Source organism: Castor canadensis, chromosome 6 (genome assembly GCF_047511655.1).
Source record: "Castor canadensis chromosome 6, mCasCan1.hap1v2, whole genome shotgun sequence".
NCBI lineage: Eukaryota > Metazoa > Chordata > Mammalia > Rodentia > Castoridae > Castor > Castor canadensis.
In genome coordinates, this window is record NC_133391.1 from 10944535 (window position 1) to 10969901 (window position 25367).

General features: G+C 54.7%; 2 protein-coding genes across 5 annotated transcripts in view; both read right to left on the minus strand.

The window, feature by feature from the left end:
• Nucleotides 1–7573: 7573 nt before the first annotated feature.
• Nucleotides 7574–15624, minus strand: Upk3b (uroplakin 3B). The gene is given in 7 exon segments (XM_074075694.1): nucleotides 7574–8635; nucleotides 9059–9188; nucleotides 10513–10595; nucleotides 12034–12133; nucleotides 12136–12257; nucleotides 12771–12918; nucleotides 13083–15624. Coding segments are annotated over 7 exon segments (822 nt in total). The 5' UTR covers nucleotides 13162–15624; the 3' UTR covers nucleotides 7574–8475.
• Nucleotides 15625–15773: 149 nt separating this feature from the next.
• The window catches only part of Dtx2 (deltex E3 ubiquitin ligase 2), a 34467-nt gene continuing 24873 nt past the window's right edge, over nucleotides 15774–25367 (minus strand). For 2 of the 4 annotated variants that reach the window (XM_020156402.2, XM_074075689.1), the window contains 6 exons: nucleotides 23357–23497; nucleotides 20829–20902; nucleotides 19443–19601; nucleotides 18298–18459; nucleotides 17223–17312; nucleotides 15774–16376 (listed from right to left, as the gene is read on the minus strand). In XM_020156402.2, the coding sequence (XP_020011991.1) occupies nucleotides 16149–16376; nucleotides 17223–17312; nucleotides 18298–18459; nucleotides 19443–19601; nucleotides 20829–20902; nucleotides 23357–23497 (854 nt within the window). In that variant the 3' untranslated portion in view covers nucleotides 15774–16148. The remainder of the gene's footprint in view (nucleotides 16377–17222; nucleotides 17313–18297; nucleotides 18460–19442; nucleotides 19602–20828; nucleotides 20903–23356; nucleotides 23498–25367) is intronic. The other 2 variants (XM_020156404.2, XM_020156403.2) reach the window with 2 other exon arrangements.

Consider the following 25367-nt stretch of genomic DNA (forward strand, 5'->3'; position numbering starts at 1 on the left):
TTTTGGCCTGCCTGGCCTGGATCTCAGCCTCCCTCATAGCTTCAGATGACAGGTGTACACCACTGCCTCCAGATGTTGTTGGGATGGGGTCTCGCAATCCTTTTTCTATTCTGGGCTGGCCCCAAACAGCGATCCCCCCAACCTTAGCCTCCCAAGTAGCTGGGATTACAGGTATGATTACAGGTGCTTGGCTTGTGCTGGCTTTTTTTTGTATGTGTGTGGTACTGGGGTTTGAACTCAGGACTACACCTTGAGCCACTCCATCAGCCCTTTTTTGTGTTGATATTTTTAAGATGGGGTCTCATGAACTGTTTGGCTGGGCTAGCTTTGAACCTTGATCCTCCCGATCTCTGCTGTTTGAATAGCTGGGATTACAGGCTTGAGCCACTGTGCCCAGAGGTACTGGAAAGTGTTTTGATGCCATGGTGAATATCTTTTTTTAATTATTAAAAATCTGGGTATGGTGACAGACACCTATAGTACCAGAACTGGTGGGGGATCCTGAGGCAGGGGGATTATTTGAGTCCAGCCTGGACAACACAGAGAGACTCTATCTCAAAAAAAAAAAAAAGCCAGGTGCAGTGGCACATGCCTGTAATTTCAGCTACTTGGGAGTCAGTGATAGAAAGAATCAAAGTTTGAAGCCGGCCCAGGCAAAAAGTTAGTGAGACCCTATCTCAACAAATGAGCCAGGTGTAGTTGTACATATTGTAATCCCAGGTACACAGGAGGTATAGACAGGAAGATCAAGGTCCAGGCTGGCCAGGCAAAAACCTAAAGACCCTATCTAAAAATAAAGCAAAAAAGGGCTGGAGGTGTGGCCAAAGTGGTACAGCATCTGCCTAGGGAGGCCAAGGCTCTGAATTCAAACCCTAATATTGTCAGCAAATAAATAAAATCAGGCAGAACCTTCAGGAGCAGTTCACGAGAGTCAGCTGTGCACTTCTTTTTTTGAATCAGGGTCTCACAAAGCCCAGCCTGGTATCAAACTCAGATCCTTCTGTCCACCATCCCCCCGCCACTGAATGCTGGGATTACAGTCCTGCATCACCATGCCCACCCCCCATAATGGGTTTTGACAGATAACATGGGATCCTCCTGCTCTGTGTCTGATCAGGCGGTTACGGCTACCATTTTGTTTTACAGCATTGGGCAGATGACCAGCTTCCCCGCTGGGCCCCATCGTCCTGGTCCAGGTGGTCCCAGCTCCAGTGGGTAGCAGTGTGAGGGTGACCACATCAAGCCCTGGGAACAGTCTGTCTCTTAGAACTTACCTTGCTATGCACTTTGGGGTGACTCACAAGGCGGGCGGGGCTCCCCACACCCTCAAACCAGGCAAACGGTTAACAGCTCGCACAGCACCCCCCCCACACCACCCCAGGTCACTGAACAAAGCCCCAGCTCAATGGCAACCATCACACCCATGCTCTGAGGAGGGGCACAGGGCAAACTGTGTGCTCAGAGAGAAGCAGGCTCCTCCCACCCCTGACGTCAGAGAGAGGACTGGGGACTTGAGTGCAACAGAAGTAGGGGTCACTCAGTCCCTCCCCCTCCACCAAACCCTGAAGGAGACTTCTCCATGCTAACATCAAGGGGAAGAGATGCCACAGTCACCCTCCCCAGCCTGGCCCTGGACCTGTCCATGCAAGGCTCAGGACTGGCGACTCACACCTCCCAGTCTAGGGACTGTCTCTTTGTGGCTCTACTAGGCACCAGGACCCTGGTGCACACACGCTGTGGACAGGCAGCTCTGTGGGGCAGTGGGGTGCTTGCTGGGAAAGAGTGAGCCTTGTCCACTCACCCCTCCCACGGGCAGCCAAGAGCCCCTGTTCTGTGTCAGGTGTAGTGGTACCTCAGGGGATCAAAACCAAATCCAGCTAATGAGGGACAAGCATTACATAAACACAGGTAATACAGAATGTCAGGTGGCCATGCAGGCTCCAAGGAACGAGCTGGGCTGAGAGGAGAGAGTTCTGACATACGTTTTTATTTTTATTTTTTGGTGGCACTGGGGCTTGAAGTCAGGGCCTCATGCTTACTACCTGGGTGTGTCACCACTTGAGCCACTCCACCAGCTGGAGAGAGTTGTGGAGGGAGGTGGGGACTGTCTTAGGCAGGGAGATCTTGGAACCCTGACGTGGTGACATACAAATGGAGCCTGGGCGAACTGGGGAGAAAGAACCCTCTCTGACCTCATCGGCAGAGGGCTCAGCAGGTGCAAAGACCCTGGTTCCCATGTGTGCTGTTGTGTAACAAATACTCCTCAACTTTGAGACTTAAAAGAACGGCTTTGGGCTGGCGGAGTGGCTCAAGTGGTCAAGCACCTGCCAAGAAAGCATGAGACCCTGAGTTCAAATCCCAGTACCACCAAAAAAAAAAAAAAAAAAGCATGGCTTTCATCAGCTCTCACCATTCAGTATGGAGACTGGGCTCAGCTGGGTGGTTCTTCAGCTCCACGGGCTACAGGCTCTCTCTGTCTGTCTGTCTCTCTCTTCCTCCAGTCCAGGGACACTACTCCTGGGGGGAAGGGGGATTTGCTGAGGTCAGTGTCCTTGGGATTAATTAAGGAACAGGAGAAGCTGGGCACAGGTGGCAAACTCACAGGTGGCAAACTCTTGTAATCCTGGCTACTCAGGAGGCAGAGATCAGGAGGATTGAGGTTTGAAGCCAGCCTGGGCAAATAGTTCATGAGACCCTATCTCAAAAAGAATGTATCACAAAAAAGGGCTGGTGGAGTGGCTCACGGTGTAGACCCCAAGTTGAAACCCCAGTATCACAAAAAAAAAGAAAGAAAGAAAAAGAAACAAACAAAGAAGGAAGGGAAAGAAAGAAAGAAAAAGTAAGAAAGAAAGAGAGATCAGGAGAAGGAGTAGGAGATGTTGTCAGGATGTATCTTTGGCCACAAGAGAGGGGGGCACTGCAGGTTTAGAGCGAAGACATGGTGTAGGCTTCCACGGGCTCCCCCTCGCTGCTGGGGGAGGCGTGGGGGTTGTACTGTTCTCCTGTGTTGACACAACAAATGGCCAGAGTCTGAGTGGCTGGAAACAGCCTAAAGACACATGGCTCTGGAGGCTGCAGTGTCAAGTCAGGTGTCAACAGGGCCATGCGCTCCCCAGCCCCAAAGTTCTAGGGAGGGTCCTTCCTTGCCTCTTCTAGTTTTTGGTGGCTGCTGGTCATTGTTGGGGTTCCCTGGCATCACCCCGTCCTACCAAATTTCCTTTTTTGGGGGGTCGGAGGTGCTAGGATTTCAACTGAGGACTTCGCACATGCTAGGCAGGTGCTCTATCACTTCAGCCATACCTCCATTCCTTTTTGCTTTGGCTGTTTTTCAGATAGGGTCTTGCATTTTTGCCCAGGCTGAACTGGACCATGGTCCTCCTATTTATACCTCCCACATACCTGGGATGACAGGTGAGTACCCTATGCCCAGCCTATTGGTTGAGATGGGGTCTCACTGACTTTTTGCCCCAGTTGGCCTTGAACCACCCATCCTCCTGATCTCCACCTCCCAAATAGCTGGGATTGCAGGCATGAGCCACTGTGCCCAGATGTTATTATTTTATGCTACTTTTGTCCAGGGTGGCTTCAAACTCATGGTCCTCCTGCCTCCACTTCCTGAGAAGCCAGGATTACAGGCATGTGACACCATGCTTGGTTTCCTCTTCTTATAAGGACACCAGTTGTATTGGGTTTGGGACCTAGCCTAATCCAGACCCTATTTCCAAGGTTACATTCCCAGGTTCTTAGTAGACATAGATTTTGGGGGCTACTATTTTGGGGACAATGACTATAGTGGTCCCGGATGGTCCAGGTGAGGGGAATGATGGCTGCAGACTCTCTCTGAATTCACTTTCCACCCTGGAGTTGAGCAGAAGTCCTAGCTTGGAAAAATGCCTCCTGGCTCACTGTCTCTTTAAAGCCCTGCACCTGTCAATCTGGACGCTGACTGTGTGGTCATTGAGTGTCACTGGGTGACAGGGTGGGGCTCACATGGCTCCTGTAGCCCCTGGCCTTGGGGTCGAGGCCTGGCTCAGGCCCCCCTCCTGGGCTCACCCCTTCCTGCTGTTCATTCACTTTCCTAAGCCCAGTCCGCCTCTCCCGTCTTGGAACTCCTCCACGTTGTCCAGCTAGTTGGGGCGTCTTTGGGGGCTTCCATGCCTTTCATCAGCCTTCTGAGTCCTTAGTGAACCCTAGAATACCTAATCGCCAACCTGCTTCCTTCCACCTTCAGTTCAGATTCTACCACCTCCAAAAAGTCCTACCCCCAGGCAGGGCCAGGCCTGGGCTCCTGCTGCTGCTCACTTTGGTCCCAGAACAGGTCTTCTCCCTACACTGGACGTTCAGGTCCAAGTTCCCAGAAGGCCCCAGCAGGAAGAGATGCTCAGAGATGTCTGATGGTCTCACTCTACCCCAGCCCCGCCCCTGCTCCCTCCCTGTCACGCCCCTGCCTTGGGGGCTCTTCCACTGCCCTGGCCCCATGGATTCAGGGTCCAGCTACAGACGGCCTCCAGACACAGGGACTGGGAGGTCAAAGCTCAGCCAAGAGTTTCCATGTTTGAAACACCCTTGGGAACCTTGGGTCACCACTAGGGGACGCGGGAGGGGGCTGGAGAAGGAAAGGGTGGAACTAATATGATTAATAGGACATTCCTCTCGGTCCCTCAGGGGGAGAAGCCAAGAAGAATTGTTGCCAGGAGCAACGCAGTCTTGCATTCTTTCCCTCGGGTAACTTGGCCTGCGTCACCCATAGGGAGTGGGGTTTCGGGGAGGCCCAGACTGGAGTATGAGCCCCAGAGAGGAATCTAGAAATCTGGGTGGGACTCTTTTCACAGAGGGGAAACTGAGGCTAGGGCTGCCTGGTGGGGTTCACACAGAAAATGAGACATAAGGTGGGCATGCAGGGACACTGGGCTCTGTCCTCAGGAGTCAGGGAGGTCCAGGCTGGGACAAGCAAGGGGGATGGAAGGGAGTTGCTACACCAGGCATGGCTGTTGAGGTGGTTTCTCCAGCTACTGGGCAAGGGGGAGGCAGCTGGGCAGAGGGCCAGGGAGCACCCACCTGTGCTCTTCCGTCTGTCCTGATGGCCCTGGCCTCTGAGCCTTTGTTCACCCAACCACTTAGAGAGCAGGATGTTCCCTTAGGACAGGAACTGGGTCTTTCTGATGGCCTGTGGGGTCCTGGGCTGGCTCCCCAGGTCTGCAATCTCAGCTATGCAAGTGGCATTGAGGTTCAAGACCAGCCTGAGCAAAAAGTTAGCAAGGACTGGGTTTGTGATTCAAGTGGTACAGCCCTGAGTTCAAACCCCAGCACTGGAAACGGAGGGACAGAGGGAAGGAGGGAGGGAGGAAGGAAGGAAGGAAGGCGAGAGAGAGAGAGAGAGAGAGAGAGAGAGAGAGAGAGAGAGAGAGAGAGAGAGTGAGAGAGAGAGAGAGAGAGAGAAAGAAAGAAATGAAGGAAGGAGCAACACATGGAGTGTGATTCCATTTCTATGAAACGTCCAAAGCAGGCAAACCCATGGAGACAGGAAACATCAGTGGTTACCACGGGCTGGAGAGGAGCAGGGAGTGGCTGACTAATGGGTACAGGGTGTTCTTTGGGGCAAATGAATGTTCTCAAGTGAATAGTGGGAATGGTTGTGAAATCAGACACGTTGGTCCCCACCCTCCTGGGGCTGACAGTCTGGTTGAGAAATGCAAATGCTCACAGGTTTTTTTCTTTTTCTTTTTCTTTTTTTGGTACTGGGGTTTGAACTCAGGGTCTACACCTTGAGCCACTCCACCAGCCCTTCTTTGTGATGGGTGTTTTTGAGATAGGGTCTCATGAACTATTTGCCCAGGCTGGCTTCGAACCGTGATCCTCCTGATCTCTGTCTCCTGAGTAGCTGGGATTACAGACATGAGCCACCAGTGCCCAGCATTGCTCAGAGTTTTAATGTCTGTTACAAAATTAGGAAAAAAAAAAGAAAAAACCCATACATGTAAGGAAACACACACAACTCTAGGATAGCCGAGGGGTCAGAAGGGCCTCCCTGATTAACAGACGCTGGGGTTGAGGAATGGATGAGAGGACATAGAACACAGTGGACAAAGAGGTGGAGAGCCAGTGCTAAGGTCCTGTGGCACAAGAAGATAACCAAGGTTCAGTGTGGCTGGGAGACAGGGAGCACAGGATGGCTCACAGGCCTTCCACCCCAGCTAACGAGTCTAGACTCTGTTCTTGCTACATGAAGTCCTCCAGAGTTGTGAGCAGACAGAACATGGTCAAGTTTACAATCAGGTCCTTCTCGATGCTGGGAGGTGAACGGGTACCGGAGTCGGGAGAGGAAGTTGGGAGTCCAGGAAAAGGGCAGCTACTGACATCTAAGAGAGAGACCAGGGTGGCTGGCCTGGAGGTGGTGGGGTGATGGGGAGACAGCTGGGAGGTGCAGGAGCCACAGCAGGTGAGAGAGGGAGGGAGTGGCCCGAAGGCTGGTTCCTGCCTGCTGCAGTAGGCCTTTGATTTGGGGCCTGATGAGTCACCTGAGAGGCATCTCCTTCCATCCCCTCTGATTCTCCTTTTTTACATGAACTTGTTTTTAACCACTGAGCTGTGAAGTTACCTGAAGGTCAGTGGACTTTCTGGCGTTTCTCCAAATGCAGTCCTAGGAGCTTTAAAAACGCCATTCAAGCCAGCACCCGTGGCTTACACCTGTAACCCTAGCTACTTGGGAGGCTGAGATCTGGAGGATCAAGGTTCGAGGCCAGCCAGGGCAAATAGTTTACAAGATGCCATCTTCAAAATAACCAGAGCAAAATGGACTGCACTTGCTAGGCAGGCACTGTACCACTTACGTCACGCCCCTCCCCCCTCCCAGCCCTTTTGCTTTTAGTTTGCTTTTCAGATAGGGTCTGAAGTTTTTTCCCTGGCCAGCCTTGGATCTCAATCCTCCCATCTCCACCTTCTGAGTAGCTGGGATTACAGGCAGGAAGCACTGGTCCTTGCTGATTCCTGGGGGCATTCATTCCACTCAGCAAACACCAATGGTCATGTCCTGCCTATAATGTCCTTCCAGGGCCAGGCCAGGGCAGGACAGCTCTGCTAGGGCTGGGTGGTGGTGGTGGGAAGGGGGTGGAAGGGCAGAAATTTAGTCCTCTCCCAATCTCCTCTGTCGGGAGGGCCTTGGGCTCCACACACTGGAATTTCAAAAGTGGCTACCCAAAGGGGCTGGCTCCATGGCCAGATGTCTCCCAGGCCACCAGGGCATTTGGGCAAAGCTGCTTCTGTCTACACTTGGAGGGAGGTCTTGTGGCTGGTTGGGGGTGCAGGCAGGATGGGGTAGAGGCCATAGAGAAGAGGGTTCATGTTGAAAATCAAGATTGAAGTGTGAGCCTGGAGGGAGCCCCACCCGGCCAAATCCTACACTGCACACTGTGGCTGCCTGACCCTAAAGTACGGGTGAGTTTCCCTGTGCCCTGTGAGGTGGGTCACCACAAAGCACCAGTCGGACAGCAATCAAGAAGATGACTGCCCTTGCCCCAGAGCCAGCTGGGAGAGTGGACACAATTTCAGCCTCGGAGGAGGAGTCAGACCTTTATTCACTTCCAAAGAGGGTGGTCACCCAGGGTCGGGAGGGGACACAGGGTGGGATGGCTGGACAGTGTGTGTGTGCAAGTCACTTTCTGTAGCTCAGTGTCTCCACTGAGGAAATTATTGCGACTGTGCACGTAGGAGGCCCTCAGGCTCAAGGCTCTGATGGTTTGCTAGGGTTGAGGTCTGGACTTCTCCAACCTCCTCAGACCCCAAGGAGCGCTCAGTGCTGGGGCTGCAGACAGGAGTGCGCATGCGCCCAGGCTGTGCAGCAGCCTGGCTGAGGTGCGCTGGCGCCCCCGTGTGGCCATGACGGGAATCACCAGCCTTGCAAATGGACCTTTCTGGTGATAAGGTCTTGACCCCAGAGACCACTGAGGTGACTGAGAGGGTGTAACAGCTCCCCAAAAAGTCACACCAGGACACGTAGTCATCTGAGATCCAGAGCAGGGGAATTCCCCCCCACCAAGGTCCGAACCAGCTCTGCCTAAGGCCCCATGTCTGACACTGCCTGTACATACATCAGGTGCTCAGTAAATGATGAGTGAGCGGTGAATGAGTGCATGAGGCGTCTGTGTGTGCAAAGCGGTGGTTGGAATGTGTAGCTGGATAGTCACAATGTCCACCTTCAGGTTGGTGAGCCCCATCCTCAGTCAGAATCAGCAATAAGACGGGAGATGGCTCTGGTCCTGCTATGCCCACGGTGTGCCCATCCCGAACCCTGCCTGGGGCAGGACAGTGATCAGGATGGAGGTGGGAGCTGAATACCCAGCCTGACCAGCCCGCTCCCAATGCACTGCTGCCTAGACAGGGATTCAGTGACAACCAGAGGCCAGATAGGATGTTCCTGGAGAGGCAAGGAGCCCCCGGAGCCTGTGGGCTCAGGGCCTGCCCATCCCCAGGACCAGGCTAGGCGCAGAGGCTGGGGAGGGGGTCCAAACCAGGCTCACAGCCCACAGGCAGCGTGGCAGCCTCGCTGGGTGGGATGTGGTGGGTCATGTAGCGTTTCTCCATAAAAGAGCCAATCCGCAGCTGTTCAGGGACCTCCTCGGGCCACCACAGGCTGGAGCTGGACAGAAGAGGAGATGAGGGTGCTCTGTGTCTCATCCTGCATCCTCCTCCCCTTACCTTCCCTCCTTCCCTTTTGTTTGGGGCTCCTCCTCCAGGTGGCTGCCCCAAATGCCTTCCCCAAGGGCCCATCACTAAAATATCCAAGGGCTCATGGACAGAAGCCAAGGCGCAGGAGAATGACACAAGCAGAGGACACAGTGAAGCCAGAGTGCCACAGCCCCCCTCCCAAAACCTGTTCTCCGGAGAGCTGCTAGATCACCCTCCTGTTTCCCCGTGAAGATGTGCAGGTGAATACTGTCTGACACCTTTCCTGGAAGAGGCACAGTTCAGCTTAGAACTGCCTCCTTCACAGGAGGTTTCCAGGCACCCAAACAGGAAAGAGGTTCTAGGAAGGACAGGGGCCACAGGTGTTGCCACTCACAAGCGTACAGTGGAGGCTACCAGGAAGGCCAGGAGCAGGAGGCCGGCCAGGGAAGCAAGGATGGTGGAGATGACAATCATACAGCTGCTCCGCTGCCCAGGCCATGTGTCTATGGAGTCCGGGGCCTTCCCTGCACACACAGGGCTGGTTGTTACTTCCCTCTCCCCCCAGCTACGCCTGTACCACAAGGCCAGGCTGCCTTGTGGCCCCAGATGGCCTCTGGAGCCCATCCATCTGTCCAGCTCAGCCAGCCCTAGGTCTCACGAACTTAGACCACTGTTTGCTGCAGCCTCTGCCCTGGCTCACCTACAAGGCCCATGTCCCACTTCTGTCTGTCCATACATTATATCTGGCAAGAGTGGCTGCAGGGCCCATCACCAGTGGCTCATACCTGTAATCCCAGCTACTCCAGAGGCAGAGCTCAGGAGGATCACAGTTCAAAGCCAGCCCAGGCAAATAGTTCACGAGACCCTATCTCAAAAAAACCCATCACAAAAAAGGGCTCAAGTGGAAAGAATGCCTGTCTAGCAACTGTGAGGCCCTGAGTTCAAACCCCCCGTGCCACCAAGAAAAAAAAATTGGCTGCAGATCAAGACTGCCTTCAGACAAGATCTCCAATCAATGGTCTTGGGAGTCTGTCTCTAGCCATCTGCCACCAGGACACTGGCCTTCCCATGTGCATTTTCTTCAGGCCTCTTTATTTATTGGCAGCAGTGGGATTTGAACTCAGGGCCTTGTGCTTGCTAGGCAGGCACTCTACCACTTGAACCTCTCCACCAGCCCTTATTGCTTTAGTTATTTTTCAGACAGGGTCTTGATGTTGCCTGGGGATGGCTGGCCTTGGACCATGAGCCACCTATCTCTGCTCATGCTTACCTCTTACGAGGTAAGCCACTATGCTCAGCCCTTTATTTATTTGTTTTTTCAGACAGGGTCTGTCTGTGTAGCCCAGGTTGGCCTGGAACTCTCAATCCTCTGGCCTCAGTCTCCTAAATGCTGGGATTACAGGCATGCACTACTATGCCAGGCCTGGCTTGGTGGATGATGCTTAACCCTTGAGGCCCTGCTTGGAGAAGCCTCCTAGAACCCACTGACTGCCCAGCCCCTGGCCCAAACAACCCCACGCTGACTCTAGTCTCCTTCAGGCCCAGGCCCCTCTACCCGAGTTCAGCATTTGGCCTGCGGCTGGTTTCTGTAGGGTGGGATGCTGTTTCTGCCCATGACAGGGCTGGGGCCTAGGCACCAAAGGGTTGGGGATGTACACAGCTGGTGTCCCTGTGCTGGAGCTGACCCAGGCCCCACACCATAGCACAAGGTTCAGCTGGGGGTTGTGCCAGACTTGGACATTGCCTCTAGGCCCCCAGCCTGATGGGAGCAGTCCCATGGGAGGGGCCAGCTAAACAGAAGGTGACCAGGTGGGCAGCCAGAAGCCAGAGTGCCCACCCCAGCACTACCTTGGCACAGAGCGATGTGATCCGACCATTTGGTCTCAGCTTTGGGTAAGCCACTGGTGTCCATCAGGAGGAATTTCACACTGGTATCAGGAGGCAATGGGGGAGCAGGGGTGAGGGTCAGAAGTCTCAACTCTCCAGGTGGGGACCTCCCCATATTTAAGGAGGGTGGCATCCATCAGGACCAGTGGAGGTCTGGCTCAGAACCCTCTGAGGCCTCTAGGGCCATGCAACCTGCACCAGAGCCCCAGTCTATCTGGGCAGTCGCTCCACAGACAGTTCTCTCGGTCACGGGTTCCCTCCCCCTTACTAAATGTCATATACAGTGGGCTGGGCATGGTGGTACACATCCACAATCCCTGCCAATTGGGAGGTAGAGATGGGAAGATCACAGTCTGAGGCACCTAAGCAAAACACAACTAAAAGCAAAAGAACTGGGGGTGTGGCTGAAGTGGTGTCACCTGTCTTGCAAGTGCAAAGCCCTAAATTCAATCCCCAGTACCATGGAAGGGAGGGAGGTTATATACAAAAACAGCAGGTGAAAGTGGCTCGACAGGAGCACAGGACTGGGGATCCCAGGTCTCCAGAGGTCTGAGAGACCACCCAATAAGGAGAAAGAAGGCCCCAAACAGTGAAGTCTGGTAAAGGCATGGAGGATGGAGGGATGGGTGTGGTCAGGGCCAGCTCAGAGCCCAGAGGCACCAAGAACAAAGTAGCAGAGGAGGCGTTCAGAGTCATGGTTTGGGTTTTTATTTTTGTTTTGCTTTGACAGTATGGTATTTGAACTCAGGACCTTATGTTTGCTAGGCAGTCCCTCTTTAGCCACTCCTACCAGTCCTTTTTGCTTCAATTATTTTTCAGATAGGGTCTTGCATTTATGCAGGGCAGGCCTGGACAGGGATCTTCTATTTATGCCTACTTTAGACTACATAGTAGCTTCGATGACAGGTGTGTACTACCTCACCCAGCTTTTATTAGTTGAGATGGGGTGTCGCTAACTTTTTTGCCCAGTCTGGCCTCAAACCAGGATTCTCCCAATCTCCACCTCTCCAGTAGCTAGGATTACAAGTGTGAGCCAATGCACCCAGCTAATGCATGATATTTTTTCAGGATGGGAGTTTTGGAAAGTCTGAGCAACAGGGACCCAGAAGGCTGCAGGGAAGGAAGCCAGTGCTGGTGGCTGCTGGGGAAGGGGACAGGGATGAGGCTGGAGGCCCAGCAGGGTGTGGCTGGGAGTGGGGGAGGTGGACCCGCCAGGGTGGGGTGAGAGGGCAGACAGGCTGGGTGACTCAAGGGGCCACTTCTGCCTTCCTCTACACCATGCGGTCTCTGCTCCCCCTGTGCAGGGGCCTCTGTGAGGACACCTGGGCTTTTCTAGCTGGGCAGTCCCAATCTGGACAAGATCTCTCATTTCCCTGGCTTCCAGCCAGGACAGGGCGGGGTCTGAACTTTGGCCTCAGAAACCCCTTCTCCCTTCCCAGCAACCCAATCCCAAAGCACAGCGGGTGGGGACAACTCACCTATAAGGGCCCGGGGTTGGGGAGAGGGGCGTTGCAATAGGACTGCTGGTGGCACCCAAAGTCACTGCCCACCCGAAGCACAGGGATGACTCCACTGCCCCCACCAGGTCCTCACAGGACAGCTGGTGGGGGGACAAGGGCAGTGCCATGTGGTAGCCATTGGTTAGCAGGTGTGGGAAGGCCAGGATCTCCGCCAGATTCTGTGGGTTCTGGAAGCCAGATGGGGCAAGAGGGGAGAGACAGGCCTTGTCCTGCTAACCAGAAGGCCTGTCTTCATCTGCCCTGGGCCCACCTGGTGGCCATAGCCTCCAGTCCTAACCCCCCACACCAGCCCTTCTCTCAGAATTACAGGGACAAGCTGGGCACCAGTGGCTCACACCTATAATCCCAGCTACTCAGGAGGAACCCAGGCCCTCAGCATGCTAGACTAGTGCTCTGTTTCGAAGCCAGTCTGTGCAAATAGTTTGTGAGACCCTATGTCGAAAAAAAACCTTTCACAAAAAAGGGCCGGTGGAGGAGCTCAAGGTGTGGGCCCTGAGCTCAAATCCCAGTACTGCAAAAAAAAAAAAAAAAAAAAAAAGTACAGGGACAAAGCTACCTTCTAAGAGTCCCTCTCTGTCCACACCCACCATTCCAAGGGATCCTGCAGCACTCAGCCACTGAAAGTGCTGGTGGAGGGCTCCCAGAACCCCACAGCTCCCTTCGCTACACCCCTCACCCCGGACCCCAGACCACGCACCATTGCTAAAGGCCACCACCAGCCAGATGGTGTCAGAGGTGCTGGCATGTCCATCAAAGACACAGCGAGGCTGCTCCAGAGAGAACGTAGTGGCTGTGACCTTCCCCTCCAGGTCCGGGGCTGTTATCTGCGGTGTATAGGGGACCACCTCTGTGGCCGTGGGGAACAGAGGTAAACAGTAGAGATCAGTGTCCTGGATGCCTCTGTGACTGCTGCTCCCAATTCAAGGGACAGGCTCCCAGGGTCCAGTCACTCCAACAGGTGCCCCAATACCTTGAGTCTGGTAATGGCACCCACTGGGGACCCCTACTTACCCAGGCTCAGGCCAGGCTGAAGCCAGCTAAGCACCACGAGGAGCAGACAAGGGCGAGGCTGCCTCCAGGGGGGCTCCATGACAGCCAGTGAGCACCCACAGCACCCCAAGGCTCCAGGGTTAGTCTGGCCACCTCCTGCCACACCCCACCCCCAGCACCTAGAGCCTGGAGGATCTGGTTAGTCAGGTTGCCAGAAAGGACAGGAAAGACCTGAAAGTGTGAACGCACCCCACCCCTTCCCAGCAGGTCCAGCCCATCACAGGGAGGGGGCTGGGTGGGCACTGGCCTGGGCTGGGTAAGAGGGGTCACTAGGCCCCCGGATGACTGCTAGCAGTCCCACCCCAGAAACTGGGACCCCACCCAAGCTCCCAGCTCTGGGAAGGAGGGCTGAATGCCTGAGATTCCTATACCTCTGGGTGCCAGGAGCATCCCTCAGGCCGTCCACACCCACCCAGGAAGTGAGGAGTGGGCTGCAGAGGGCAGGACGGAGCCCTGGACCCACTGCCTACCCCCTAACTCCCAAGGAGACTGAATCCTCCCCAGTTTCAGCCTCAGCTCCTTTGCCCAAGAGAACTTGGACTCAGAGAAGTAACAGCACCGCCCTTGATGGCCAACAAGCCCTTCACTTAATCCCTTTGGATCTCATTCTGTGTATATTTTCAGATGTAACTCATACTATAAATTTCACAGCTCAGGGTTATGTTTTTGCAGTGCTGAGGATCAAGCCCAGGCCCTCAGCATGCTAGACTAGCTCTCTGCCGGCCCTCAGTCCCAGCCTAGTGGGGTTTTTTTTTTGTGCGGGACTAGGGTTTCAACTCAGAGCCTACCACTTGAGCCATCCCACCAGCCCTGTTTGATGTTTTTTTTCGAAATAGGGTCTCATGAACCATTTGCCCACGATGGTTTTGAACTGAGATCCTCCTGATCTCCGTCTCCAGAGTAGCTAGGATTATAGGCGTGAGGCACCAGAGCCCGGCTAGTGGTTTTCAATGTACTCAGGTTGTGCAGCCATAACCACTAATTCTAGAAACTTCACACCCCAAAAGGAAACTACATTTCTGTTCCCAGCTCCTGCCAGGTGGGGAAAATCTCCCACATTTCATAGCAATAGTATCACACAGTATGTGGCTTTCTGTGCCTGGTTGGTTTTTTTTTTTTTTTTTTTTCCCTTTCCTGGCCTGAACTTGAGATGGCATCATGCCTGACTGTCTGGCTTTTTTCTCTCTGCATGTTTGCAGGGTCGATGGTGTAGCCTGGACTGGTGCTTTGCTGCCTTTTAGGGCTAACATTCCGACACATGTGGATGCCGAACTTTTGTTTTCACCAGCTTATAGGTATCTGAGTGTTTTGTCCACGTTGTGTGGACAAATTCTTGCAAAATCACCCTAGGAGTAGAGTTGCTCAGTCACATGGTAACCCCATTTTTGAGGAGCTGCCTGTTCCCCCTAAGGTGGTTGTCCTCTACGTTCCCACCAGCTCTGGGTGAGGTTCAATCCTCTACCTCTTCTCCAAAGCTGTTAACTTTGGTTTGCCTTTCATAATGACAGCATTTTTTAATACTTCTTGGCCATTTGTCTACTTAGAGAGATGCCTGTCTCATCTGTCCCTTTTTTGTGGGGTTGGGGATGGAACCAGGCCTCAGGCATGCTAGGCAAGCACTCTACCAGTCCCCTGTACTTTTTTTCTTGGAAGGACTGGAGTCTGAACTCAGGACTTTATGCTTGCAAAGCAGGCGCTCTACCATTTGAGTCACACTTCCAGTCCATTTTGCTCTGATTATTTTGGAGATGGGGTCACGAGAATTATTTGCTGAGGCTGACCTCAAACCCTGATCCTCCTGATCTCAGTCTCCCAAGTAGCCAGGTTAACAGGTGTGAGCCACCAATGCCTTATGTTGGGTTTTTTGTTGAGTTCTAAGAGCTCTTTTAGTTAGCATTCTAGATACCAGAGCTTTATCAGATGTGTGAACCGAAACTCTTCTACCCTGATTCTTTCTTTTTTGGTGGTACTGGGGTTTTTTAACTCAGGGCCTCATACTTGCTAGGCAGGAGCTCTACCATTTAAGCCACTCTGCCAGTCCTTTTTTATGTTGGGATTTTTGAGATAGGGTCCCAAGAACTATTTTGCCTAGGCTGGCCTCAAACCTCCCAATCTCACCCTCCTGAGTAGCTAGGATTACAGGCATGAGCCACTGGCACCCAGCTTCTTTTAAAATCAGAAGAAAACAGCTGGAGGAGTGGCTCAAAGTGTAGGACCTGAGTTCAAACCCCAGTACCACAAAAAAAAAAAAAAAAAAAGTTAGGGCCTTGAGGATGGCCTCAGATGTCCCTGGCTTGGGTTCCAACCTGGCTCTACCATCTGACTGGCCTGGGTCCTGGTGGGGGTCATTGTCCCGCTGAGCTTCTGTTTCATCTGTAAAATACAGACAGCAGCCCTAGACCACCCAGTGTGAAGAGCACCTGGTGAGCCAGACCCTGAAGGTCAGGGGACTGCACTGGGCAAGAATGCATGCTTGCAGGCCTCAGAGAAGCCTCACACCAGCTGGGTGCCACAGGATCTGCACTTACTAGTCTTCGTCTTTACTCACTAGCTGAAGTTGGATGGGCAGTGTGTAGGCTGCTGACCTCCTCGTGGGGGTTAGATCTCACTCACATACCTGCTCTCTACCGACAAACACCAGGGTCTGCAGACTTTGGCTGTAGGGTCTTTATTGCAAACAAAATCTGAGGTATGAGAAGCTGACCCAGAAACTGGAGGAGGGGCCATTCCCACTCACCCACCAGGCCCGGGTGCTGCCTGAGCAGCCCCTCCAGAAGGGCCCATCCATGCACTGAGGTAGCTGCATCTTAAGCCCCCACAAGTACAACTGCCCAGGGCTGCCTGGATCCCCCAGATCTTCCTACCCAGAGAGGAAGAAGTCAAGGCAGGCAGAAACCTGGCTTCATGAGGGTGCGCTCTATGCCCCAACATTCTAGCCTCTCAGGAAGGCACCTTCCCACTGTCCACCCAGAGGCAGCCTAGGTGGCCACAGGGGCCAGGGTGGTCACTAGAGGCAGGCCTGGTGGATTACAGCTGCTCTAGACAGTCCTCAGTCACCCCCTGGGCAGCGAGCTCGGCCAGCACGTTCTGCAGGTAGTTGGGGTCGGGGTAGCCATGGCCTGTCACATTACGGTCCATCTCTGTCTTGTGGTGGATCTCATTCCACACCACTGTGTCAGTCTCGCCTGTGGTGCTGGATGTCCCCACTGTGAAGATCAGTCGCCTCTTCCAGGCCACCTTCAGAAGCTCCAGAACCTGGCCCAGGGGGAGAAGAGTGGTGCACAGCTTGACTACCCACGTCCTCTGAGGTGGGCTTAACCAGTCCTAGCACTGAACCCCTGAGTGGGCCCCACAACGCCACAGATCTCACCAGTCTCAACCCAGCAAGCCATCCCTACTTCAGCACCACAATCTCTGTGGTCACCAGCCAGAAAGTAGGCAACGCCCTCCAAACGGTCTTCCTTCCAAAGTTCACTCCCTCTGCACTACAATCCAGGCCTTCTGTCCTCTACCCTCCCCAGCCTCACTGCCCTCCAGCCTCCTGTCCTCCATCCTCCTCAGCCTCACTGCCCTCCCAACCTCTAAGCTTGGCTACTTGAGTTCGGGCTGGGGCGGGGGTATGGCTCAGTGATAAGAGTGTTTGCTTAGTATGCACGTGAGGCACTGGGTTCCATCCCCAGCACTTTTTCTAATGGGAACATTGGCAGCTCCCCTGCCCACAGCTTCAGAGGGCTTAGAGTACCCGTCTCCCAGGGCTCAGCAGGCCCAGTATTCCAACTCCTTCACCCATGCATTTTGGACCCCCACCCTTCCTGGCCCATCTGGAAACACCCACACCAACTGCTCTGCAAAGCTGCGCTCAGGTCCCAGGCTGCAGGACTGGGCAGCCTGTCCTAAGGCAGGCGCCTTGCCAGCCCGATCCTGAAGAGCATCAGGCCAGCTTTACTTCCTTACTGGAGCCCCCGTGGAGGCCAGGGTGTCCCTCCCAGGGCTCACAGCAGCTCCTTGGGAAGCAGCAGTAAACACAGTGGCCCTGTTGCCCAGGCATGGCCTCCACAGGAGGCCTAACCTCCTGGAGGGAGGTGAGCAGCGGGGCTTTACCTTGCGGCCCTGAGCGTTGTCTGGCAGGTAGCACTGGCGGGGAAAGCCTCTGGCTGTGAATGGCTTCCCAGGGTTGGGGTGCTCAGGGCCCTGTAAGAGGAGGAGACACCAGCCTGGGAGGGCTGCATGAGGCCTCTGGCCAGCTGCAGAGGTTCAGGGGACCTGGAAGACCAGGCTTCCTGGACGGATCCATTCTTATGAAGTGACCAGATAAATCCAGCCCCTCAAAGACTCAAAGTGAACGTCCCCTCTTACCCCACCGTCCCCTGAAACTGCTCAATCTGCTGGCCTGAGACCCCTTCCCACCAGCTTTCTCTTTTGCCAATGCCCCTGGGAACCTGGTGGAGCAAGGTTCTCTGTGCTTCTCTGTGACCCTGTTAGGCTACATTTTGCTCTAAGAACTAAGAGCAGGGGCCTTGAGTCCAGCAGCAAACTGGAGGAGAATGAGAAGGGTGGAACAGTGCCAGGCCTTGGGATCTGCCCTCTGCTATACAGAGCCATGTCCAAGTACAACTGACAGTTCCCTCCACTCTGAGGCGCTAACTTTATCTGGAATGCTTTCAAATCTGAGTCATAGAGAAGTGGGAGGAGACCAGAAGAAAAGCACAGGACTCAATAAAACAAGCAGCAGTCAGGATCTCTGAGATCAATCTTGGCTCAAGACAGGTCAAGACCCAAAGGGCCTAGACTCCTGACATCCAGTCTTAGTCCTGCCACTTCCAGCCCAGCCTGGTCACAGAGCTGGTATCTCAAGAACAAGGCTCCTGCCCTGCTCCCCAGCCCCTCCCCACCCTGTACTCTGCCACCTGGAGGGCTCCTTAATGCCTACCTGCTCACGAGCTCCCCAGTTCTCCAGTATTCTTTCTGTTTATTTGCCGGGCCTTCTGCCCAGGACAAGTCCAGCTAAACTGCTTCTTCCTCTGGGAAGCCTTCCCAAGCTCAGGAAGGGTTAGGACTACCTCCTTCCATACCTGGACCCACCTTCCAGTTCCTCTGCCTCGCTGGGGGCAGGTTGCTGGGGGAGGGGTGGGGCTGACTCGCACAGGTCCCGTAAGGCTCCTCTTGTGGACCTCACCTGGATGCCATGAGGGATGTTGTAAACAATGAGTATTGTTCCGCAGTCCGCATGGCCAGGGAGGGACACCTGGAACCTAAACACCTCCATCTTCCCCCGGGGCTGCGTTCCAGTCTTCTCTCCATAGATGGTTTTGCAGGAGGGACACTGCAAACTCCCATCCTAAGACAAGGCAGATGCAACAGACTGAGCAGGTGGCCCCAAAGCACCTGGCCAGTCACCCCACGTCCAGATGGGAGAAGAGGCTACCGGGGAATGGGCTGGCACGGCTCACCCGGTGCCCAGGCAGCCTCCCCTCACAGAAACTGATGGCTAAGGCTTATCATTGAAAAGTAAGTTGTGGGCTGGTGGAGTGTCAGTGGTAGAATGCCTGCCTAGCAAGCATGAGGCCCTGAGTTCAAACCCCAGTACTGCCTTAAAAAAAAAAAAAAAAAAAAAAAAAAAAAAAAAAAAGTGCACCTAAGCTCATCACAGAGTTCTCACGAATGGGGTGAGGTGCCAGGAGACCAGCTCCGTAAGCAAGTCTCCACCTTGTCGCCCTGCAAACCACAAACCCCCACTGGACTGCCACTGCCTCACACCACTGCCACAGCATAGGCAGGGAGACTGTGGAGAGGGCTGGGCCAGGCCTTCAGGGCTGTCAGGTGATTTGATTCTATCTGCCCTCCCAACTCTGTCACCCTGGCTAAACACCGCACGGAGCATCAGCCAGGGGCCTGCGTGGGACTTGTCCTGCATAGAGTGCCACAGGACTGAGTCAGGGCCTGGTTCAGCTCCTCCCAGCAGGTGACCCTGGACACAGTCCCCTCTCTGAGCCTTTGTATCTGACTGCAGAGAGCATCGTAAGGAAGATATGAAGGATTTGTAAGTGGCAGCGGTGAGACACAAGCCTGCAGCCCAGGGGAGCCCAGGATCTCTCCCTAAGCCTGGCTGGAGGACCTGGGGGATGCAGTTCCAACGGTCCCCTGTCTAAAGCACAGAGCAGACCTATGGCAGCAGCCTTCAGAAAGTACCCCAAGCCAGCTACATGTAGGCTCTTGGCTGTTTTGCCAGGAGTAATCCCAACCTGCCAACCCAGAGCCCAGCAGTTGACCCCCCAGTCAAAGGCAGCAGGCCACCTCACTCCTTCCCGGGCCCTCAGGCACCTTGTTCCCATTGCAGTACATGGCCAGCAGGCACAGAAGGTGGAAGGCATGGCTGCACTTGGTGAGGCGGCCTACAGTCACGGGACTGAGGGTCTTGCTGTCAGTGACGTCACTGTAGCCAGACACCACGGACAGTTTCTCCATACAGATGATACAGTCCTGGAGAGAAAGCAAACACAGGGCCTATTTGCAAACGGCTGGGCCTCAGTGTGCCAATCTGCTTCCTCTCCCAAAATGCAGGAATGATGGTCAAAGCCAGCCAGTGGCCATTTGTTCCAAAAGCTGGGAACACACGAGATGTCCCTATGACCTGTGCCCATAAAGGGCTGATCACAACCACGGGCCATTGAGGCAGAGGGACCAGCAGGATGGGGAGGTCCGAAAGGGAGAAGACCTGGAAGCTGGCTTTCACAGATGACACAGGAACTGTCACATGGACAAGCAAGGCAGAGGAAAAGAATGTGCTGAAACAGGCAACAGTGCAGGGGCTGCTCCAGGGGGCCCTGCGAGAACACGGGTAATAGATAAGACCAGAGTAGGGTCACATCCTGACTGCCACACTCAGGAGCTGGGGTTGTACCTTGTGTCAGAGCCCTGTTGAAGCGTTTTAAGCAGCTAGCTGAGCCAGGCCTGGTGACACACACCTATAATCCCAGTACTTGAGAGGCTGAGGCAGGAGACCAAAAGGCTCATGCCAGCCTGGGCTATACAGTAAGACCTTGTCTCAAAAACAGGAAAGAAAAAGCAGCTAGTTGTGCACTGGCATGTGCAGCAGCCTGCAGAGGAGTCTGGGGCTGAGCACAGGGCGAAGAACAAGAGCTGGGTGTGGGGTGGAGGAGACGTGGGGCAGAAGAGCAGGATGATTCCAGGCTTTTGTGCAGACCTCCACTACCCTGATTTTCCCACATACTCAGTTCACAGGAGGGGTCCTGCCTCACCCCACTCCTGCACTCTAAGGCTCTGTGGGCTGGAGCCCACAGATGTGGCTCAACAGAGCCAGGCTCGACTTCCACTAAACCACGCCAGGGGCTCAGTAGGCCCCGTTAGTTATAGGAATCCTGGCCAGTGCTCCCAACAGCCAAAGGGGCAAGAGTGCCCCCTGGACGAGGTCACCTTACTCTCGCAGGGCCAGTCTGAGGGGAGCTAGGCGGATGTGCCCAGCCCCTAGGCTTGAGAGGAAGCACTCTGCTTAGGACCACGGCTCAGCAATGAGATAGGAATGACACAGGTCTCAGGAGCCAAATCCACAGAACCGGGAGCATGGCACTGCCCAGAGACACCTGGGGGGCAGCCTGCAGGCCAAGAGGGGACTGGGATCCCCTTCAGCTGGAATTTGCCCTTGCTTCCAAGCAGGAGCAGCACTGACACTGCTCCTGGGACACTTACCTCATCTGGGGGTGCTTTCAACTCCTCAGTGTAACATCTGATCACCTGCTCTGGCTCGGGCTTTGGAGCCCCCCCTGGAAGAGACAAGAACGTAAGCAGTGTCCCAGGTTTGCAAGGTGGGGGAAGATGATGCCAACGAGGAAGCAGACAGGTAAAGGTCCAAGCTGCCAGGAGGAAATGTTAGCAGGCTAAGAGGGGAAGGTTAGCACGCAAAACAGGACAGCCTTGGTGCAGGTACAGGACACTTGGCAGTCCTCCAGGTCACCTGCTTGGGGCTGGGTCCAGCCCAGGAGGCTCTGAAGGGCAGACACAGAGCAGCATGTCTGCCCCTTCCTGAGCTGAGCCCCAGGAAACCATACTCGGCCCTTGTGATGTCTAACGGCAGCTTTGAGAACAAACCACCATGGAGAACGTGCTGGCGGTGCTGTGTTGTCAACATTTGTTGACAACATTTGTTGACAACTCTTGTGTGAAAATCTCAGTGAAAGAAGGAAGCTTTGAGTCCGTGTGTACTGGGAGCCTGGCCCATGTGTGCACGATGACTGACAGTCACAACACACCATCTTAGAACTTGGTTAGGCAGAGGCAGGATGCTCCTCAGTCACTCACCTACCCAGCTCTGAAGCCAGGCAACCCTGGAAAGTGACTGCGACACACAAGGAAGTGCACTGGCTGCCTGGCACTTCATCTACACACACGTGTGATGCTGCGAGAGGCCTGCACCTCCAGACATCAACCCTGCACCAAGGACAAGAACCTGCCAGAGCGAGCTTGTTGGCCCTGCTGGGTTCTCCAGGCAGCAGCGTCAGCAGAATGGCAGAGTCACAGCTCAGCCTGAGCAGGAGGCAAAGGAGGGACCAGTGAGACAGCACAGCCCTGAAGCAGCCTTGGCAGAGGCTTTGTCACCCCACCTCCAGGTCACCATGGGCACCTGGTTTGAACTCAGACTCATGCTCTGGCCTGTGGCTGCAAAGACTCAGGCTCAGCTCGGCAACTAACTCCCAGAGACCAGAGAAGGACGGTGACAGGCACATGACAATAGGTGACTCAGTGGAGCAGAGAGGCTGGGATCAGGGAACACAGGGCTTGATTCTGGCTCTTGTGCTGTAACCAAGTCCTACCACCTCAGTCTCAGTTCCCTCAGCTAAAAAAGTGGAAGCACAACACCCAACAAGCTGTCACTGGAGTACAGCACCAGCTGCTAGCACCTGGGAATGGCAGGGACGAGCAGGACACCTCATCCCCCCGCAAACCTCCAAACTCCCATATACAACATATACATGTGGTCCATACACTCCCCATCCCATATACACCTCTACACCCCCACACCCATCTCATATACACCTCCGTACACCCCATATACACCTCACACATGTGGTCCACACACGTGTTCCACACACACCTCCACATTATGGGCTCCAAATACCCCATACATACATAACTCCATATACATACCTCACACACACACACCACATATGGCCTCACACCCCCCACACGCACCCACATGCACCCTGTATATACCCCACAAAAACACATACCAAACACCCCACATGCACCCGGCACATATGCCACACCCCATACATACAAGGGCCTCATGCACTCCAAGGCCAGAGGGGCTTCTGAGGGCCTGTGTTCTTCCCCAAAGAAGCTGGGTGCCTTGGAGGCTGTAGGCAGGCTGGCTCTGCCCACAGATCTGTCTCCACCGAGGCAGAGAAGACGGCCGTGTGCAGAACTCAGGACTGGAGGCCAAGGAGCCCCAAGGGTAGTCCCTCCCTGGGCCACCTCCTCACCTAAAGGTTGTGATTAGAGCAGCCACTGCTGCTGTGTGCCAGGCACTTGACATGACCTTCCTAGTCCTCACCAAGTCACCTATGCAGGAAATGCTGGCTTAGGATGGAGGAATTTGTGAGAGGTCACAAAGTCAGTGAGGACAGAAGCAGAGGGTGAAACCCAGGCCAGTAGAGCCACACCCAAGCCCTGGGACAGCTCCTCAAAGGTCACGTGGCTCTCAGCAGCCTGGGCTTCCACGTGGGGCCCAGCCTTGGAATGGCTTAGAAATCAGCACCACAAGCGCCTCCACCAAGTCCCGCTACAACTTCCAGCACCTTCCGCGGCTCTGGATACATCCTCCAACTAGAACGCAGCCTCCCACAGCACCCGTTGAACTAACGTCTCCCAAGCGCCATCTCTGCAGGACGGCTTCTCTGACCACCCGATGGGAAAGAGTAGCTACCTGGCCACAAGATGGCCTGGGCAGTGGGCACCAGGACTGGGCTGCTGTCTGGGGACCTTTTCTAAGACACATACCAGCCCCCTGGAAGGGACAGTCACCCTACAATCCCAAGCCAGGACTGTCCACACCTCAGTCAGTGTCCCAGAAGCCCAAACACACTGCCCACAGGAGGGCAGGAAGAGGGTGCGGGAAGCTGAGGAAGGCTGTACAGAGGGAAAAGAAGAGCCACGGTGCAAGAGAGTCAGAGGCAGCAAGACAAATCAGAGGCCAGAGGGCATTTGTGAATAGGAACTACCTTTCACGGACATTTTCCTCAGTCTCTTAACTGAGCTGTGACTTTTAGAGGCCAGACGGGAGGCGGGAGGGCTGGTGGGCTGGGGTGCGCGGCTAAGACACACAGGGAATCCAATGGCAGACATCAGCACACTCGTCATGCCTGCACGGGTGCGAGATCAGACATGCAGAGGGAGAAACGTTAGAAGGAGGCATTCTGCATGTGCCATCCACAACCCTGCAGAGTCCAAGCTGGTGGCCTGCTATCGGCATGAGGGCTGCAAATCTCCAAATCTCCCAGGGGAATCTGACCACGACAGGCCACCAGGGCCCACTGAGTTCTAGCCAGGAACCAGAGGGTGAGTGAAATGGCCTGGTCCCAGGTCCCCCAGATGTCTGCACAAACAACTGCCACAGCCTTCTCCCAAAGTGTGTAGGGAGCGGGGCCATTTGCTCGAGAAGAGCTTAGGGCCCTCTGCCGCCCCAGGGAACATACTGGGCAGTGCTGGGTGGCATCTCCCTATATGGGCACAGACAGGAAGCATATGCAACAATTGGCAGGGTGCAACCAAGCTATGGCAACAGGGCAGGTCTTCTGGGCAGGGTTGGCACTGAGGGCTCAGTCTTCCCCTGGAGCCTCCAAGCCTGGCAGTGCCCTCTCGGCTTGTGATAATCCTGCTTTCCATAGCCCATCTGGCCTATCTAAGTGACATGGCTTCTGTGACATCACTGAGGGAGGAACACAGCCCCAGCCACCACTTCCTTTGCTGATGTTACCACAGAGGGAGCTGTGGCAGCAGCAGTGCTGAGATGGGTGGGCCACCCTCATCAGAGCTCAGGGCTGCCCCATGCCTGGAGCCCATACTTGTCCTGGCTGGACATCCCCAGTATTGCCCCTGGCATCAGGCATTTCCTGATGCCCTGATACCTCCTGATGGAGGTCCCAATCCCTGTTCTACCTCATCTGCTCCACTGTCCATGCCACCATCTCCCCAGTCCTCCCTGTCCTTAAGTCAGTCTGGCTCCAGAACGCCTCCCCTCAGGGAAAGGCACCCTGACTTCCTGGCCAGCTTGAGTGAGAGCAGCTTTCTCAGGCCTGAGCCAGGCTCAGGTGCTACGTGACCTGGACACCTGAGGCAAGGCCCTTCTGGGCCCCAGCCCTCTCCAGGACAGGTTGGGCCCGACAGTGCTGCGCCACCAGAAGCAATTCAAATGGTTGAGGGTCATCCAGGCTAACTACCGTGGCCTCCCTCAGAAGGACAAAGACTGTCCCCAAATGAGTCCAGCACCACACTGGGCAGCACAGCTGAGTCACATGGGGGCAGTGTGGTGGCCACTCAGCAGGAGGCACCAAAGTACACACCAGGAGACCCAGGCTGGACTGGGCTTGGCCCTGGCTCAGTCACCACAATGCCACCCACACCCCAAGACTGTTGCTGAGCTCCAATGCAGTTCCTTTGGGAAATAAAGGGCAGGTGGCAGGACAACATGCAGAACAAGTGGCAGAAAGACGGGAGGGACTGAGACAGGAGTTTTCCTTCAGAGCCTCAAGCCTTTGTGCCGATCCTCTGAAAGAACACAGCCCCCCACCAATGGTCTGCTCCACTCAGATCTGCCAGGTGTCACCTCTGCAGGCAGGCCACCCCTGACCACCCTGTGGAGAAGGGCCATGTCCCCTGACAACTCAGCATCTTCCCCACTTCACATTTTTTCTTAGCCCCCTGACTGTCTGTAATGAACTCAAACACGCATGAGTCCCATGGGTGAGGGACTGCCTGCCACTGCCATTGGGCCGGCACCCAGTACAGCTGTGTCTGCAGAAGGCACATAGTAGGTGTCTAAGAAATGAAGTCCCTAGGGCCACCTTCATCAGACCCCGAGAGGCCAGTGTCACAACACTCTGCCCAAACAGGTCCCTAGAATTCAAGTTTCAGACCCAAAACCCTCAAGGCAGACACCTGGAAAGAAACCCCGGTGTGTGATTCTGCCATCTAGCAAGAGGTCTAAAAGCTACCCACACCTGACGAAAGCAG